The 17,304-nt window shown below is 28.5% G+C and overlaps 2 protein-coding genes and 1 pseudogene across 19 annotated transcripts in view; all 3 read right to left on the bottom strand.

Moving 5' to 3' along the window:
* Positions 1-7,539, bottom strand: part of LOC145202147 (uncharacterized) — a 37,893-nt gene extending 30,354 nt beyond the window's left edge. For 8 of the 13 annotated variants that reach the window (XR_016451209.1, XR_016451210.1, XR_016451208.1 and 5 more), the window contains exons 1-2: positions 7,191-7,425; positions 69-183 (exon numbers count right to left, since the gene is read on the bottom strand). Coding sequence is in view for 5 of the 13 variants with exons in the window: in XM_090083313.1 (XP_089939439.1) it covers positions 69-183; positions 7,191-7,321 (246 nt within the window). In the remaining 8 variants the exon portion in view is untranslated. Of the gene's footprint in view, positions 1-68; positions 184-7,190 lie in introns of all 13 variants that reach the window. The other 5 variants (XR_016451212.1, XR_016451214.1, XM_090083314.1 and 2 more) reach the window with 2 other exon arrangements.
* A 1,178-nt stretch (positions 7,540-8,717) lies between these two features.
* Positions 8,718-12,014, bottom strand: LOC145189467 (uncharacterized; annotated as a pseudogene). Its single transcript, XR_016450721.1, has 4 exons — positions 10,230-12,014; positions 9,379-9,948; positions 9,104-9,302; positions 8,718-8,954 (listed from the first exon to the last, which is right to left on the bottom strand). The product of XR_016450721.1 is annotated as an uncharacterized LOC145189467 (transcript).
* A 2,877-nt stretch (positions 12,015-14,891) lies between these two features.
* Positions 14,892-17,253, bottom strand: LOC149890965 (uncharacterized). 5 transcript variants are annotated; one of them, XR_016450724.1, is made up of 6 exons: positions 16,844-17,253; positions 16,428-16,592; positions 16,024-16,214; positions 15,715-15,792; positions 15,184-15,485; positions 14,892-15,057 (listed from the first exon to the last, which is right to left on the bottom strand). XR_016450724.1 is itself a non-coding variant. In XM_090081759.1 (6 exons), exons 1-6 carry the CDS (start codon positions 16,896-16,898, stop codon positions 15,037-15,039), a joined length of 834 nt encoding a protein of 277 aa, XP_089937885.1. In that variant the 5' UTR covers positions 16,899-17,253; the 3' UTR covers positions 14,892-15,036. The 5 variants fall into 5 exon arrangements, 3 of the variants coding, with proteins under 3 accessions (XP_089937885.1, XP_089937883.1, XP_089937886.1); XM_090081759.1 differs by having other exon boundaries at positions 15,715-15,756; positions 15,966-16,214; XM_090081757.1 differs by having other exon boundaries at positions 15,966-16,214; positions 16,844-17,248.
* Between the last annotated feature and the right edge of the window lie 51 nt (positions 17,254-17,304).

Genomic DNA, 17,304 nt, shown 5'->3' with positions numbered 1-17,304 from the left:
AACTTTTTTTTTATGATTACTAAAGATTTAAGATTTACTTTATATAAAATAAAAATCAATTATCTTACAACATTGTTTAAAAAACATTGCATTGCTAATGGGTCACATTCACAATGATTATTATGACTAAATGTTTTAAGGTTTTTAAACTCAATTTCAAGCTCCACTTCAATTTCTTCAATCCTAAAAAAAAAATTTATAAGCATCTAATTTATTATACACAATATAAAACTTCTAACTAACCAATAAACTTACTGTTAGCTTTATAATTTGATTTTACTAGGAAAATTAGTAATTAATTATGAATTTCAAAACTGGAGTTAAATTTTTAAGTGAATTTAACAACCAAGTAATTTTCAGAGAATTAATGTTCAGATTATTTACATATTTGAAGCTGAAGATTTATATAAAATTAGATTGAGTTCAGAAATATTTTCATAAATGGGACAGATCCTTTTCAAAATATATATTTAAGTTTTTTTAGAAATCTTTTGCTTCATTAAGCATTGTAATTTCAGTTGTTACAACCTTTCTTTTGAGTGAATATTTAGTTATTGTTTGTATGTTTTACACAATCACAGTTCTACAGTTAATAGCCCTACCCAATCACAGTCCCAAACAAAGTCATCTCAGTTCATTCTCTTCTTTCCAGGCAGGATTCTGCTCTTTTCATCATCCACATAAAGGGAAACCACATTTGTTTTAAAATTTTCAGTTATTTCAGAATGTTTCTGTTTTAACCATAGACTCATAACTTATATTGTCTTTTGAAGCAAACATTATGAAATCCAGCAAAAAATATCCATGACTTGCTCTATAAAAATGTTATGTAGTTATGGGCATTTTGACATGAAGTATATCTCACATTATCAAACAAGATGTAAATATGGGGGCTTATTCAAGAAGCATTGTACATTTACTCAATCCATCTCTAAGAGATATCAGAAAGATTAGAGCTGAACAATTGATTTATCAGTAATTCTTCATGAGTTGTGAAGTTGTTTTTTTTTTTTTGTTTATTAAAAAAAAAAAAAAAGCTCAAATTAAAAAAAAACTAAATAAGCAAAATGATTAGGTGTATCCACACAGCTCTGAGACAACTAATATCACCCAGCATCTTCAGCTCACAAAACAAAGTTGACACTGATGGCTGGTGAATAGTGGAAAAACATACATAAAGATTGAGATGGAGACTAGTATCCATCTCAACCTTCATGTATGTAGGAAGGATTATGAAGATGTACAAACCAAAGGAACCACAGCTAATATATTGTTGAGCAGGAATGCAAAAGAAAAATAACTAATACAGCTAATCTAAATATCAAATTTCTTAAAAAATTTACTCAAAAATTCAAAAAAGCTAAGTCCAGGGATAAAAATGCTTTTCTAAAGACTCTAGACCATAGAGTCATTTAATTACTATATAAAATACCCTATTTTACAGTAAAAAAATTTAATTTAAACATTTTTTTATTAATTTCTCAGAAAAATAAATAAAAAAAAGTTTCATGGTAGCAAAATCTGTAATAGTAATTACATATTTTATTCATATTCATATTCTACAAAATATTTTATTAAGTTTAGAACTCAACACATTCTGGATATAAGCAAACATTCAAACAGAAAAAATTCTCTAAATATATCTCATTAACATCAATATTTTTAATGCAAGAGCTCTATGCAGAAAATACAAGGGAAAAGATGTCACTTTGTCTAATAAAATTTTACAAGATGGAGTAAGAACGAGGTGTGCTGGCTGTCTAACAATGTATACAATCTAACATCAAAGGAAATCTTAAGCTACTTATCCGATTGCTGGAGCTAAAAAAATAGCATCAGGTTTGATAGCAAAAAAGGATGCAAAAGTTAGTGGAACTATCAAAATTTTACAATCAAAGGATCAATAACCTCTTAGAATAACACCAGATGTTTTTATCTAGACTATTTCTTTTTTATGCCATCAAGATTTTCATATTTACTTATCTATATATTTTTTTAACAGCTTAGTTTACAATATTTAGTTACAAGAAAGTTAAGTGTTTAAAAATTTTTTTTTCCAAACAACAAATTTAAACTGATAAATTTGTTCCTAATCAGTTAACAAAATCATAAATTGTTGAGCTGAAGCTCACCTTAAAACCTTGCAATAATGGGAAACAAATGTTAGATTTTTTTCACAAAACTTCATTCAAAGCTACCACTATTGAAAGTGTAAGTAAAAGCAATTGTCTTGTAGTTCATTGCAACAGCCTGTCAAATCTGTCTGAAGAGCTCCTCCTCAAGAAGAAAGTGTTTTTTGGTTAGAGTGTTTCAAACTTGCAATTGATGGTGGTAGCTTGTTGAAAACTTTCTTGGCACTAGTGACATGACAACTGGTAAACATGTCCAATTACCACCAAGCAAAGAAAAGCCTAAGACAACAGTGTTTATTGCTGTATCAGAGAACCTTCTTGAAAGCAGTCACATAAAGTGAAGTTGGTCTTTGATTCAGGCTGGCAATATCAATTCTATCAAAACTCTAACATGGCAATGTCAAACTACAGCATCAGCCCAAAGGTCCATGTAGTTTTTTAAATTCTGATTGGCAAATAAATAAAAGAGGGATCGGTCACCAAGAATATGCCCAAAGGCTTCAAAACTGTGTTGTTGATTTCAATGGCAATGTCAAACTACAGCATCAGCCCAAAGGTCCATGTAGTTTTTTAAATTCTTATTGGCAAATATTTAAAAGAGGGATCGGTCACCAAGAATATGCCCAAAGGCTTCAAAACTGTGTTGTTGATTTCAATAGCAAACAATATTACCAAAGGCTTTGAAGCCTTTGGTAATATTGTTTGCTATTGAAACAACAACTGTGTTGTTGATATTGTTTGCTATTGAAATCAACAACTGTGTTGTTGATTTCAATAGCAAACAATGGAAGAGATCTGAATTTTTTCTTTTGAGAACAGTTTGAAAATCATTACTTTTTATAATATAATGAAAAAATGGTGTTTTATGCATGAATTATAATTTTTTAATTGCAAAACTTTAAGGTTTTTCTTTTTATTAAACTTTCAAAAACAAACTTAAAGCTAGTAGTCCAACATCAAAGTGGGGAGAGCATACAATACATTGTATAAAGATAATATCAGTATATACACCTTGTACAGAAAATTTAAACGCACTTGTTTTTTTGTATGGTATGGTATGGTAAGTTTGGACTGGTGCAAAGAGAAAACCTGATGAAAGGTCTTCATTTTTTGTTGTTTTTTTTTCTTAGCAAATTATTAAGAAAAAAATACAACTTTGAAAGAAAAAAATACAAAATTTTTTCTGAAATGTAATATCAAACAGAAAAAATCAAAAAATTTATGACAAGAAAGTGCAATAAAGTTTAAATGCACTTATTAATTTTTTGTTATGGAAATATGTTAATATATATCATAATCGCCTTGGCATTGATTCAATTAGATTTTCAATCATCTTGATTGGTATTTCAAGCCACAATTTTGTTAATTCTTTTTTAAGCATTTTGTGACTAGTTATTTGCTTTTTGTTAGTTGTTAATCCATCCAGTTCCATAAACTTTCAATCAGGTTTAAGTAAGGTGATTGTGCTGGCCAAGTCATGAGTCGAATACTATTTCCAACAAAATAATTGGTAATTGAATGTGCTGTATGACATGAAATAACTAGTTTTGATCAGCCTGGAATAAATCGCAACAAGGAATAAGTGAATTTTCCAAAATGTCACGATACCCATATTGGTTCAATCTTCCTTTGTATATTTTATGACAGCCAACACCTGAGCCTGATATGCATCCCCATATGCCGACAGAGCCACCACCTTTTTGAATACAGCTGTGTGTGTTGCTTCAAATAATATTTTTACAGCATGAAATGAATCTAATTTTTTTCTGCGCAATAATTTACTTATTGTTATACAACTAACTGTTTTCTCTACAAGTGAATTATTGATTTCTGCACTCAAAGCTGATACTCCTGCTTTTGGGTTTTGTCTGCTAAGCGTGTAAAGCATGTTTTTATTGCAAGCTGACAGTTTTTTTGGGCGCCCAAGGTTTATCATTGACACTACCAGTTGATAAATAACTTTTTATTGTTGTACGAACGCTAAATTCAGAAATATTCAAGTGTTTGCCAATTTGTTGATTGCTCATTTTCATTTTATGCATGCCAATGACTTGCCATTTGATTTTCGATGAGACAACTCTTTCACCCATGAAAATATGATCTTTTGATAAAGTTTTATCAGTTGAAAGTTGCTGAAGGTTGAATTAAATCACAGACGCAGTTTTTTACAAAGTAAAAAAAGAATAAAGATGCAAATATAATATGCTAACGATAGCAGACTGTTGAGTGATGAAAATGCGAAAGACTGCAAGGAAAAATCAATCAATTAACAAGAGTTATGAGTTTTCCAATATAAGTGCGTTTAAACTTTATTTGGAAAAATTGAAAGGACTTAATTGCTCCATTATTTTTCTCATCACTCTCCACCTCCTTTATGGTTTCCTTACATTTTTTTCTCTCTCTCTAAATCATTAAATTAAACCATCAGTATAAATAAACATAAAAAATGCGGACCACATCTCATCAATTTATCGGGTTATCATTTCTTAAAAGAATTATACATGTTAAAAAAACAAGTGCATTTAAACTTTCTATACAAGGTGTATATCAGCAAGTTAATTCCTAGGGCTTTGACCGATAATTCTTTAACAGGTCAAGCATTTCACCTGGTGAAATATGGATTAGATGAAAATCTGAGCCAGAAAAGGAGTAAGATGAAAAAGTCTATGACCACAACTTATTTGTAGATTTATTGGGGGGTCATAGAGGGTCAGATTGTATTGAAGGAGATCATGTTCTTTAATACTTCATTATCATTTAAAGCAGTTGAGGTAAAGTAATAGTTATATTTGAATTTCAATGGATTAACATAACTTTATGTCATAAAATTTTATGAAAGTCATAAAATTATGTTAATCCATTGAAAAACCCATTTATTTTCTGTAGGTACTCTATCAAATACTCAAATGTTTTAAAACAAAAAAACAAAAAAAAAAAAAAACAACAACAACAACAAAAACAATTTGATTTGCTTTGCTCACCCATATTTAAAAAAATATATAAAATATACCAAAAAAATAATTCTCAGATAAGTAATTTATTTCTTCAGGTATAAACCAAAACTATGAGCAAGCAATAATTAAACCATGAAGATTTTCATTTGAATTTTTTCATCAGTTCAAATGGACGATTTGAACCAATTAACACAGGTTTCAATAGGTTAGATATCCATAATGGTATGATAATTATACAAATAATAGTAAAAATCTAAGCCATGAAAAATATGCTAGCTATTGAAAATTCTTGTTAAGTTAATTTTCCCCACAGTCAGAGTAGAAGCCACTTTATGATTATGAATTGGATTGCATAACCTGAAACTAATTTGTTTATTGGGCATGACAACACTAATGAATTTTATAATTAACATACCAAAATCTCAACCGTTATTAAAAAGAGAAGCTTTAAATTGAATATAAATACTGTGGAAAGTATACTACTTGCTGTTAATGGTCTATCTTAGGTACATTACACATATAGGATGTATAAAATCTAATTAGAATTAAAAAACTAAATACAGTATATTTTTCTAAGCACTTGATGGATGAGAATTTTGTTTATTTTTTTTTTTTTTCTCATCAAAAAAAAAAAAAAAGAAAAAAAAAGTCAAATTAAATTCTCATCACTCTAGTATTTTTTTAAAAAAATTGTTTAACAAAACATTAGTGTATTAACTCCTTTATACACATTACAATATATTGATTGTTTTGATATTACCAGACTAATATCATAATAATCTAACTATTGTGGCACTTTAGTGATTAAAACCTGATCATTGAATACAAATAATACTATAAACAATACAGTTTCATTCTAATTTTAGCTTTTCTTACTTAGCAGACTGATGCTTCTTGTCAAAAAACATGCCATGTTTACTTAATGATCTTCATATACAATAACATGAAAATGATATATATTCACACTGATCAATAAAACTATATAATAATTTGTTAAAACAACTCCAATTAGGCATTACACCTGAAATGGAATGAAAAAAAATATCTAAAATTTAAAGAACCTTATTTACAGTAGTTTTGCCTAATTTAGTTTTAAACCAGGTGATCAAAATAAGTATTTTAAACATTTAAGCTGTCAATCAAAATTCAAGATCAAGAATAAATGGGCTGGTTTCAAATAGGTCAAAAAGAATCAAATTATATTTTGCAAGTGAACAAGTGGAAAATAAAATGATTATATTTCAATAAGATTTATGTAAGAACTTTATACTATTTTATTCTAACCATACAAATTTTTTACATTTACAACTTTTTGGTAAATTATAGCATTATTGATGTCTAATAAAGTCTTTATAAATTTTTGTTTTAAATAATTCTTTGTTTCTTTAAAAATTAAACAGAAAAATAACTTGATTATAGATAATAAACCAACAATTAGCATGATCACATTTTTTTATCCATTACAATCACAAACAACCTTATTGTTATAAATGTTTTTAATCAATTTTTGATAAATTTTCAAAATAAAGATTGTCAACAACTATCAAACTTGGAAACTTAAAAGGTAATCTGTTTATTGGTTCAAACAGTATTTATGAAAGATTTTAGCTAATTTAGAGAAAAAAATCAGCAATAAATAAATGTTACCAGTGTAGTCTATTTCCTAGTCAGATCAAAGTTTCTAATAAATATTGAAAACAGATATTGTATGCTTTACCTTTTAAGACTTAACTTGGTTACACTGTTAACTGATTAGGTCACATTTTTTCAATTAAACAACTATTACTCAACAAGGTAAAATTGTTCTATCAAGTTACTGTGATGAATTAGAAAACGAACTGGTAATTTTTAACAAAAACTTGTCATTAAAAGGTCTGTTTTAAAAATACTTATGAATTGTGTGTGCCAATTAACTAGATGCACTGACTACATTTTATCTAATACTTATGTTTCAATTGTTTGTTTTCTTAAGTTCGGTGTATATTTATAGAAGATTGTTAAAATGTAACTTTAAAAATATAAATATAAGTTAAGAAAGTTAGTCATTTAATAATAACTTAACTCACTTAATCTATAACATACAATAAACTAAATACAAATATACCTGGAAGAAATTGAGGTCAATTTTTTTTCAACAACGTACAGCAACTTCTCCAAGTTCTCACCACTAAATTTCTGCCCACTTCCAAACCTTTCAAGTACATTATCTGTAAATTCGGTACCTTCTATGTCCATTTACCAGGTTTTTAAAATTGCAAATTTTTGTCGAGAACATCAGCTCACTCCAAACTTAAACTATTCCGTATAAACATTTCGTTGACCACCGTAAACTTATTTAATAGCACTGTCGGTGAGCAGAAAATTAACACTCAAAAGGCGATCAAAGTCCAAACGCTAACTTAATTTAGCTAATGCACAACTTCTTCCTGTAAGTAGAAGAAACGATAAAGAATAATTTGATTACATATTTAAATATGGCAAAATAAAGTTTGTTTACTTTTTTAAACAGAATGTCTATTTTTAAGTATTAACATATCACTGTATATGTTCAAAATATTTCGGGGCGAATTAAAAATTAAGCTATGAATGAGCCGGTTTTTTCTATTTAGCTTTTTTTAAACTAATTATTTTTTTCGCGCTTTAATGACTTTTTTTTTTGCGCTTTAACGACTTCACTCGACACAGAAATGAGTAGACAAAGACAAGTATATAATGATGTTGCAGTTCGCTTTTCTTGTTTGGTCGATGGATCATTATCACAAATATCTAAGTGTTGTGAAGAACTAATAAATGCTTATCCTAAAGATCTGAACAATAATTTATATACTGAATTACAACAGTTTCATTCATATATTCGACACAAGTTTCCAGCTGCATCAAAATCGGAAAACAACACGTTCAATCATGGAGAATTATACCAAGTAATAGTTAGAGACAATATTGAGTGTGCCTTTCCAAATGTTGAAGTCGCCTTCCGCATATTTTTAACATTAGTGGTTACTAACTGTTTAACTGAGCGTTCTTTTTCTCAGTTGAAACGTACAAAAAATCCAAATAGATCAACAATGAAACAAGAAAGGCTCGATTCCTTATCTCTGCTTATGATTGAGGCAGATATGTTGCGCAAAATTAACTTTGACGATATACTTAAAGACTTTGGTAGATGTAAATCTAGAAAAAAAAACTTTAAAATCCCAGCAAACATGCCTTCATCGGACCGCCGTGTTGCCGCCGTCGGCACTATATACTGGCACGACGCTGGCGTCCGCTGCTGGTGCCGCTGCATTTTGCTCATCGGTTCTATGGCGGCCCACCATCCACAAGCCACTGATGGGCCATCATCGAACCGGCAGAATCCCCGAAAACAAACCTTCCTTGGACCACCGCGCTCCCGGCGTCGGCTAAATATGCTGGCCCAGCTTCTGCACGCCGTGCCTGTACCACTGCTTACTTTTCTTATAGCTCCTATGGCGGTTCTTCGGCGGCAAAGCAGCATAGTATATTGCACTAGTTTTATAACATTGTTGCACCTCGCGGTGCAACAATGTATGTTGGTCAACATTGTATGTTGCACTAATTTTATAGCATTGTTGCACTTCGAGGGAGCGAATTCGAATAAAATAGTAAAAAATTAGTCATGAAACTAAAATAATGCTATTATTAAGATACAAAATTTATTCTTGCGGTTCGTCAACATTGTCGATATTAGCTCTTCTCTTTTCGATAAAAGTTCTTCTTTTAACAATTACGATTGCTCGCGCTTACCTCCCACCATTTCAGTCTGGTGCTCCTCGTAAAAATCGTACAATTTCTTTTTGAAAATCACACTCACTAACTGTACTTGTAGGCGGATTCCTTTGCACGGCTCCTCAAAATAAATATACGCGTAAGAGATTTTAAAATAAAAATAGCACGTTTACAATTATTTTATAACCTATAAAATTATCTCCGACAAAACAAATGACATTTTCTCAGAAATGCATGCTAATATACCTGCATAAACAAAAATCAACTCACTTTCAAGTACACGCCTACACTGCAATTCTTTTAATCCAAATTTATTTTTTATATCCAATTTAAGATCAGCTTCACTTCCTTTACGTTGACCACCGGTCCTATTGAGCTGACAACAAAGTTGATTTGTAAAAAGAGAAGCAGACATTCTTCTTACAGCATCTTTCAGGTTGTATCAGCCTTTGCTAGCTACAGCAATAACCTATATATAAAGATTGGAAATACTTTGTAGCAAAATATTTTATTATGTTTATTAATATTTAAAACAATTTACTTACTAAGTTTGAAAATACTGTCTTATCGTTCATTATGAGCTCTTCAAGTGAATTCAGCACTTTTAAGTCGTTAAGAGGTAAGTGTAGCTTATCAAAAATTCCTTCATCATTTTCCCCCGCAGTTAAACTTTGCAGCAATTTTGGATTAATTTCAGTTTGATGTTGAAGATCTTTCAAGCAAACTTCGATCTCCATAACAACATTTACTAATGAAGTTATATCAGTTGGTAAAATGTTCAAAGATGCAGAAGGAATGACAGGAACATTAAATGTATTTTTTTTTAAATGGGTTGTGCTGTTTTCTCGAAATTGAATTGAACACTTTTTACTGATGACAATTGATCTGTATTATTATTTGGTGAAGATGTTAATAAACCTGGAGAAGTTACTCTATTAGTAAGTATATAATTTTGAACCAGTTGGTTTGGTATTGCCAATGATATCTTAGGAGCTTCAGGTAGAATGTGTCTCTTCAATAACTTTGTCATCTTAGCTTTGCTTTGCTTATAGCTGTTATTAAATTTGTTTGTGTCATTATCACTCTCGTCCTCATAATACCAGTAATCGTTCTTTCTGAAAAAAAAAAGTTAATGCAGAAAATAAGTTAATATTTTAGAAATGAGAGTTTTTTGTTAAATACAAGAAATTCTTATCTACTAAATTCTAAATTTATAAACTGTGCAGAAATTCTATTGAAACTAGATAAAACAAACAAAAAACTAGACAAAAAGGTATTAAAAAAATAAGTTAAAAATAATAAAAATAAACAATTCTCAAGTAAGAAAATCAATAATAAGAGAAAAACACCATTAAAACTATTTCCATAAAACTAAAAAAACTGTTAAAACATAAACCTTTTTTGGTGGCTTTGTGTCTTATGCTCTTCATCTGTTTGTAAATCTGAAGTATCTTGCGCAACCACCAATTTTTTACAAGCTTTTTCATATTTTTTTGAATAATACATGATGGAAATGGTGTGCTTTGACCAGGTGTCATCTGGGATCTCCCTTGCTTTGCTTGATTTTTAATTCTTGCATCACTAACATATTGTGGCCAATAGCATGAACTAACATCCAATAACCAATTGTCTGGTATAACATACATTGAACCTTGTTCGTTGAGAAATGATACAACAAGGTATTTCATTTTTCTTTCTTTCTAAAAATCAAAAACACTACTGGGTTAGGGTTAGGGGTTAAGGTATTATGGCTAACCCTAATCCTGATGAGTAAATGTTAAAAAAGATTCATAGCTGTCGAATGAATATATTGCTAAACAAATATTTATTTATGATTTAAATGTTATTAGTAAAAAAAACTAAACAATCTATAAACAAATCAAATAGTAATTAATATTTAAAAATACATTCTATAATAGCAAGCAATGAGCAGTTTTTTTTATAAAACTTTGTATACAATAACTCTAGTGCCTGCTTATTTTCTTCTTGACATTAGACTTAACATATAGTATATTGTATAATTTAGTGAAACTAAATGTTTTTTAAATTATTAATTAAAAAAATACAATTTGAAACAAAATACAAATTAATTTTAAATATATTTTGAATTTATAAATAATCCATTACATAGACAAAAAAAAAAGCTTTTAAAAATGCAAAAGTGGGAGTGCAGCATATTTTTGGTTGTAAGGCAAAAGTACATACTTCTTATCAATGTTACCAATAGAGCAAGACTTTGTATTGTCTGATAAATTACAAACTAAGTATATGCCAACGGATGATGAGTTCCAAGGATATGTGAAAAATGTTTCTACGCTTTCAAATGTGTTGTATAAAAATAAAGTATCACCATCTTCTCCATATTTTTTAACTATGTTTTGCACAAAAATAATTTCACTAGTTTTCAATTGATAACAACTGTCACCCACAGTACACTTTATACAAAAATCTCTTAAAATCACTTGCTTATGCTGAGATTCAATATCTGTAATATCATTTGGAAGCCTAATATTCTGCTGTTTTAATATAGGATTCTTCAATTTAACCACTTAGTTCCAATAAATTTTTTTTCATTCAATCTTCGTTGTACCTGTTGTAATGGAAAATTTGGCTTTTGTATTAACTTTTTCAGCTGACCAAGATAGTTTTCAAATGGAAACACAGATATGTTGTCTAAGGTCCATACTTGATTGCATCTTGGCACAAATGTGAAAGTCCATGCACATTATAAGTTATCATCTCTGGACCATACATATCTGAGGTATGTTTATGAACAGATTAAGTAAAGTATTAGCACTGGCAGCATGATGTAAACATAATTTTGGACACAATAAAATTCTTATAGCAACAGATAATAACAAGAAGTTTTTATACATGGCTTCATTTAGTATATCTGTTAAGTATACAACACCAGTTTATAACAAGAACTGTCTGAGTTCGGTTGCTTTCCACCTTTCAAATTCAGACACAGCCCTAGGCTTACGAGCAAATTCTTTCTGTATATACTTGGAAGCACCAACCAATCAAACAGAAAGCTGTGTTGAATCTCTTGCACCTAATCTAACATGCAAAGGACCTATCAACCATATGTAACGCAACTTTCTTACCACTCCCAAGCAGACAAGATGCATTACCATTACCATTTATAATTTTTTAATTTATATATATATATACATATATATATATATATATATATATATATATATATATATATATATATACTAATACTAAAATTTTAACGTTAAAACTTTAATATTAATATTAAAAATCAACATTTTTTCATTAGAAGGTTTTAAATAATAACATAATAAATTTCAGTTGCCATGAAATATGAACTTTATTTATTTACTTAAATTTATTACCTTATAGAAACGTGTCCAATCAATTTACATAATGAACAATTTGAACTTTACAATAAAACTTTACTTAAGTACTTAAGTTCTAATTAGAACTTTACAAATTTCAAATTAAAAAATAAACAACGTGAACTTAAGTTCACGCGTAACGGTAAATTTACTCTTCCCGCCAATTTATTTTCTAGTTAAGGCACTACCACTGATCTCAAAATGTGGGCACTACAGACATCGGACCGCCATGCTGGGGCCAATGCTATAAACAATTCGAAGTTTTTTTCGAGAAAAAAAATCTTTCGTAAAAACGCAATTTTTCACGTACGAAAAAAAGTTCGTAATCTCGAAGAATTTATCGCTGTTTGTATTTTTTTCGCCCATTGCTATAAAGCATAAAACGTAAACGTCACTGAAATTCACGAACTTTTTTTATCCGTAATATATAGTAGTAATATAATAGTAATTTTTATTGTAACTTTTATTTATTAGGCCTACTTAATGAATTTAATTAGTCATTAAGTATGCTGTGCTGTCTATTCTATTTTTATGAATATTTTTAAATTCTAGTATTTGGTGTTTAAAAAATCTGTGTAAAATTAAAGTAGAAACATGAATTTAATTTTTTCGGATGAAGACTTAGATTTCGAAGTTGCAGAAAATGAGCTTCGCCACCGATTGCCTCGAGAGGTTGGTGTTTAAAACATTACTTAAAATTACTATATATATTTTTTTTTTTAATGATTTCTTATCGAACAAAATCAGAAATCATACTAAATATGCGCAGAAATTATATTTTTGTTTTGTTTTTCAATATCATTTTAGTTTAATGGTCGCTTTTTTAACGAAGATGTTTCTGACAACGTTTTTCGAGAGCAGTATCGAGTCCCAAGAGCTGTATTAGATTTTTTAGAAACTAGGCTTAAAGATGATTTGCAACATTATACTAAGCGAAATAAAAGCATTTCAGTACTTTTCCAAATAATGGTATTTCTTCATTTTATTGGCACAAATATTTTTTTTCATGTTCTCAGAGACTGTCATGGAATCTTTACCAACACAATTTATAGTATTATACAGTGTAGGAGAAGCTATTTTCAATGTTAGTGTATTAAGTTAATAAAACTATTGGAAGTTTTACAATGTCATATAAAGTTGCTTATTATTTTTATTTTAGTGTGAAAATTAAAAACTAAGTTTAGTAAAGAGAAAAATTGTTATCTTATAAGATTAGATTCGACAAGAGATCATAAAATGGCCGAATGATTGCTCCACTCTTCCACAAAAGTTTATGGAAATCGGAGGTTTTCCGTGCGTATGTGGTGTTCTGGATGGGTCTCATATACTCCTTTCTAACCCTCCTCAAGCAGATGAAGATTCTCTAATCAATCGCCATCATGTCCATAGCATAAATGCAATGGCAGTATGTGGACCCGACACGTCCATATTTTATGCATCGACCAACAGTCCAGGAAGGTGGCATGATGCACATGTAAGCCTGTCACTAAGTTATATTTTACAACTGTTAGTTCACTAATGCTGGGTATTCAACTAGTACGTGACATTCTTCGGTATGTTCATATTGAACATACTATTTGAACTATTATGATTGCTAATTAAAATGTAACTTAGACTAACTAATATAATGTATTATAATGTAACTTACAGTAAATTTAAATATTGTGATTTTACTACTATTAGGTTCTAAGAAATTGTAACCTATGGAACAAGTTTGAAATTGGAGAGCTTCCATTTAATGGAGCTGTAATTTTGGCTGACTCTGCGTACCCATGTCGAGAATGGTTAATTCCACCTTTTCCTGGTGATCCAGACGGAGCTCAAAAACGTTTCAACAAAGCACAGAGAAAAACTAGAAACATAATTGAGCGATGTTTTGGCATTGTCAAAAACAGGTTTTATGCTTTGAAAACTGGAATTCGTTTGCATAAGGTCGAAGATGCCTCTAAGCTTATCATGTGTGGATTTGTTATCCGTAACTTGTGTATTCAACATGGAGACAACGGTAATGACTTTGAAGAACGCGAAGAAGAACAAGCTGATGAAAATCTAGCTCAAGAAAATCAGAATGATGGAGCTTTGAATAGACGATTACAGCTACTTAACTACTTTACTTAAAAGTATTGTTTAAAAATTCATATACAATTTGCTCTAGAGCATAGGATCTATCAAAATAGTTTGGACATGGATCATAGATTTGTGCCTAAATTAGTTGAATTAAAATTGGAAAAAAATTCACACAATGACTTTTTAATAAATGCAAGAAATTTTTATAAAATATTAGACCATAAAAATATGTTTATATCTGTTTTTACATAGTATGTGTATTTTGTTTTTTTATAGAACACGCTTAAAAAAAAATTAGGAGATTTGTTAGCTTTTGTTGTTAGGAGCAATTCTTATTAAGAGTATTTTAAAAAGGTAAAAAATGCTTAATAGCATAAAATTAAGATATGATCGTATTAATATTAAACTAGATTACAAAATAAATTTAAAATATGAAAGATATTGTTTTGTTTAAATTTTAAAATCAACCACTAGCCAATGCAATACCTTATATATAGTTATATATAGTTGTGATGCTTGTATCTATTTCACATCGCAACAGCATTGGTCTTAATGTTTGTGTGAAGTTTTACAGAACTTATTACTGTAAGGTAATGGTGATAAAAAAAATGAAATAACAAGAACAATTTCAGGTTGAAGTTATATTTTTATTGTTACTAAAAAATGTAATTGGTCATGGCTTTACAGTTAAATACCTTCAAGGTGAATGTTTAAATATAGTTATACAACATTTTTCGAAATTTAACATAAAATTATGATGTAGCTCTTCTCTTAATGCTCAAGAATTTCCTCCTAAAACAAAAAAAATTTGTTAATGATAAAGTTATACTAAATACAAGCTACAAGTTATACTAAATACAAAAAATTTGTTAATGATAAAGTCATACTAAATATTATTACAAATTAATTTTAAAATACCGTTTCTGTATTTACAAAATGTTGCTGGTTTGAAGGTTGCAATTTCTCATTCATTAGCTTTGTTGCTGTTGTGTAATATATTGTTAAAGCCTTTTCTTTTCGAATTTGCTGTTGTCTGAGAGCAACGTCCAATTTCAGAAGTTTTACTCTTAATTCTTGTTCTTTTTTTAATCTTTCTTTTTCTAACCGTAAAACACTTACTTTCAATTTTTTAAAACTTCCATCTACCAGGAGACTTTCTCTAGCTTGTTTTCTTTTTAATTTTTTTAATGCCCCCCTTGATGGTTTATTTTGAATTGAATCTAAAATTTAATTCTAGGTGTCAAAACAAGATCAGTTAACTAAAATAATAAGAAAGGTGGTTTAGATTCCTTTAAAAATAAGAAGTTTTTAATGGTTTTGGAAATACTAGTTGTGTAAAAATTAAGCACAAATTGATGTTGTCTGTTATATAATTATAAGTCTAAAACCTACAATTAACTAAATTAAACAACTGAGATTTAAAAAAAATTAATTTATAAATTGCATTACCTTGAAGTATCTGACAACTGTCACTAACAAGAGTGGTATTGTCTAAATTAGGGGAGGACATACAATCAAATCTTGCATCTAATATAAACAATCAATTAACTCTATAAACTATAGAAATAGATATATATATATATATATATATATATATATATATATATATATATATATATATATATATATATATATATATATATATATATATGTATGTATTTTATAACACAACTAGTCTTAACCAACAAAGAAAAATATACCAGACATAGACGAAATAAAAGAAGCTGTATCAGAAGATTGTTTCAAAGTAAAGTTTACTTCTTTACTTGATGAAGAAAGGGTGGCAGTGGGAGTGGAAAGTTGGTTGGGAGTGGATGACAATGCATCATCTGTTGTACAAAAAGAGATATTAAAATCAGGAACATTGATTCCAGATACATTTATTGACTTCCTGTCAATAATGTCTAAAACAACATTATCTAATTCTGTTAGTTGTCTCCCTGCAGCACCTTAAAAAAAAAAAATTATATATATATATTTGTATATATAATATATATATACAAAAATATTTAATTATATATATATATATATATATATATATATATATATATATATATATATATATATATATATATATATATATATATATACATATATATATATATACATATACACACACACAGACATATAAAAATATATATATATATATAACAAAACTATACCTGTTTTTAGACTCTTAGCAAAATTTTGCATTGTAGCTCTTCGCAAATAATCCCACTCTCTACTACGTAGCTGGTTGATATCTTCAATTTTTGCCCCTAAACTATTTAAATGTGACATTATGTCTTCCCAAATTCTATTTCTATGCCTCATAGTAATAGATGGACCTAAAAGTAGATGAAATAAATAATCAATATATAGTATAATATAGTCTTATATAGTAAAATACTAAATATTCTATAATAATATATTATTTTATAATAGGAATCATACCTAAAAAAGCTTACCTATATATATATATATATATATATATATATATATATATATATATATATATATATATATATATATATATATATATAAAATATAATGCAATTATACATATTTTTATTTAAATAGTTTGCTAATTAAAACATACCAAGCTTCCCAAGAAGAACCTCTTTGTTTTCTCTAATCTTTATTGCTAGTAACATTTTAAGTTCTTTAGACAGCTTTTTATTTTGTTGTGTATTTGTGTATTATTTTGTTGTGTATTTGTGTATTATATGGCATATTTGTTGACTATTTATACTTTTCTTTAGTCAAACATTATGAAAAACTTGTTTAACCAAAATTACTATCGAAAACCTAACAAGGAAAAACAACAAGGAACTGAATAATCGATTAAATGCAGATTTTAAGTAATTAGTTTATTATGGAGTTACCAAAATCCTTTTCAGTTTTATCTATAAAATATCTACATAAAAACACAAACAAAGAATGTTCAATGATTTTGAAGCGCTAACGTTGTTCCAGCAATGGCCGCCAAAAATCACGAAGAAAATATCTAAAATTGAGATCAAAAATCTATCTGAAGTTTTTTTTCGAAAAAACGCATTT

This window comes from Hydra viridissima, unplaced genomic scaffold (assembly GCF_058129835.1).
Source record: "Hydra viridissima isolate aposymbiotic clone 2 unplaced genomic scaffold, HvirCarnegie_v1 scaffold_3, whole genome shotgun sequence".
Classification (NCBI taxonomy): Eukaryota; Metazoa; Cnidaria; class Hydrozoa; order Anthoathecata; family Hydridae; genus Hydra; species Hydra viridissima.
The sequence above is the reverse complement of the archived record's forward strand: the minus strand, read 5'-3'. Positions and strand labels throughout refer to the sequence as shown.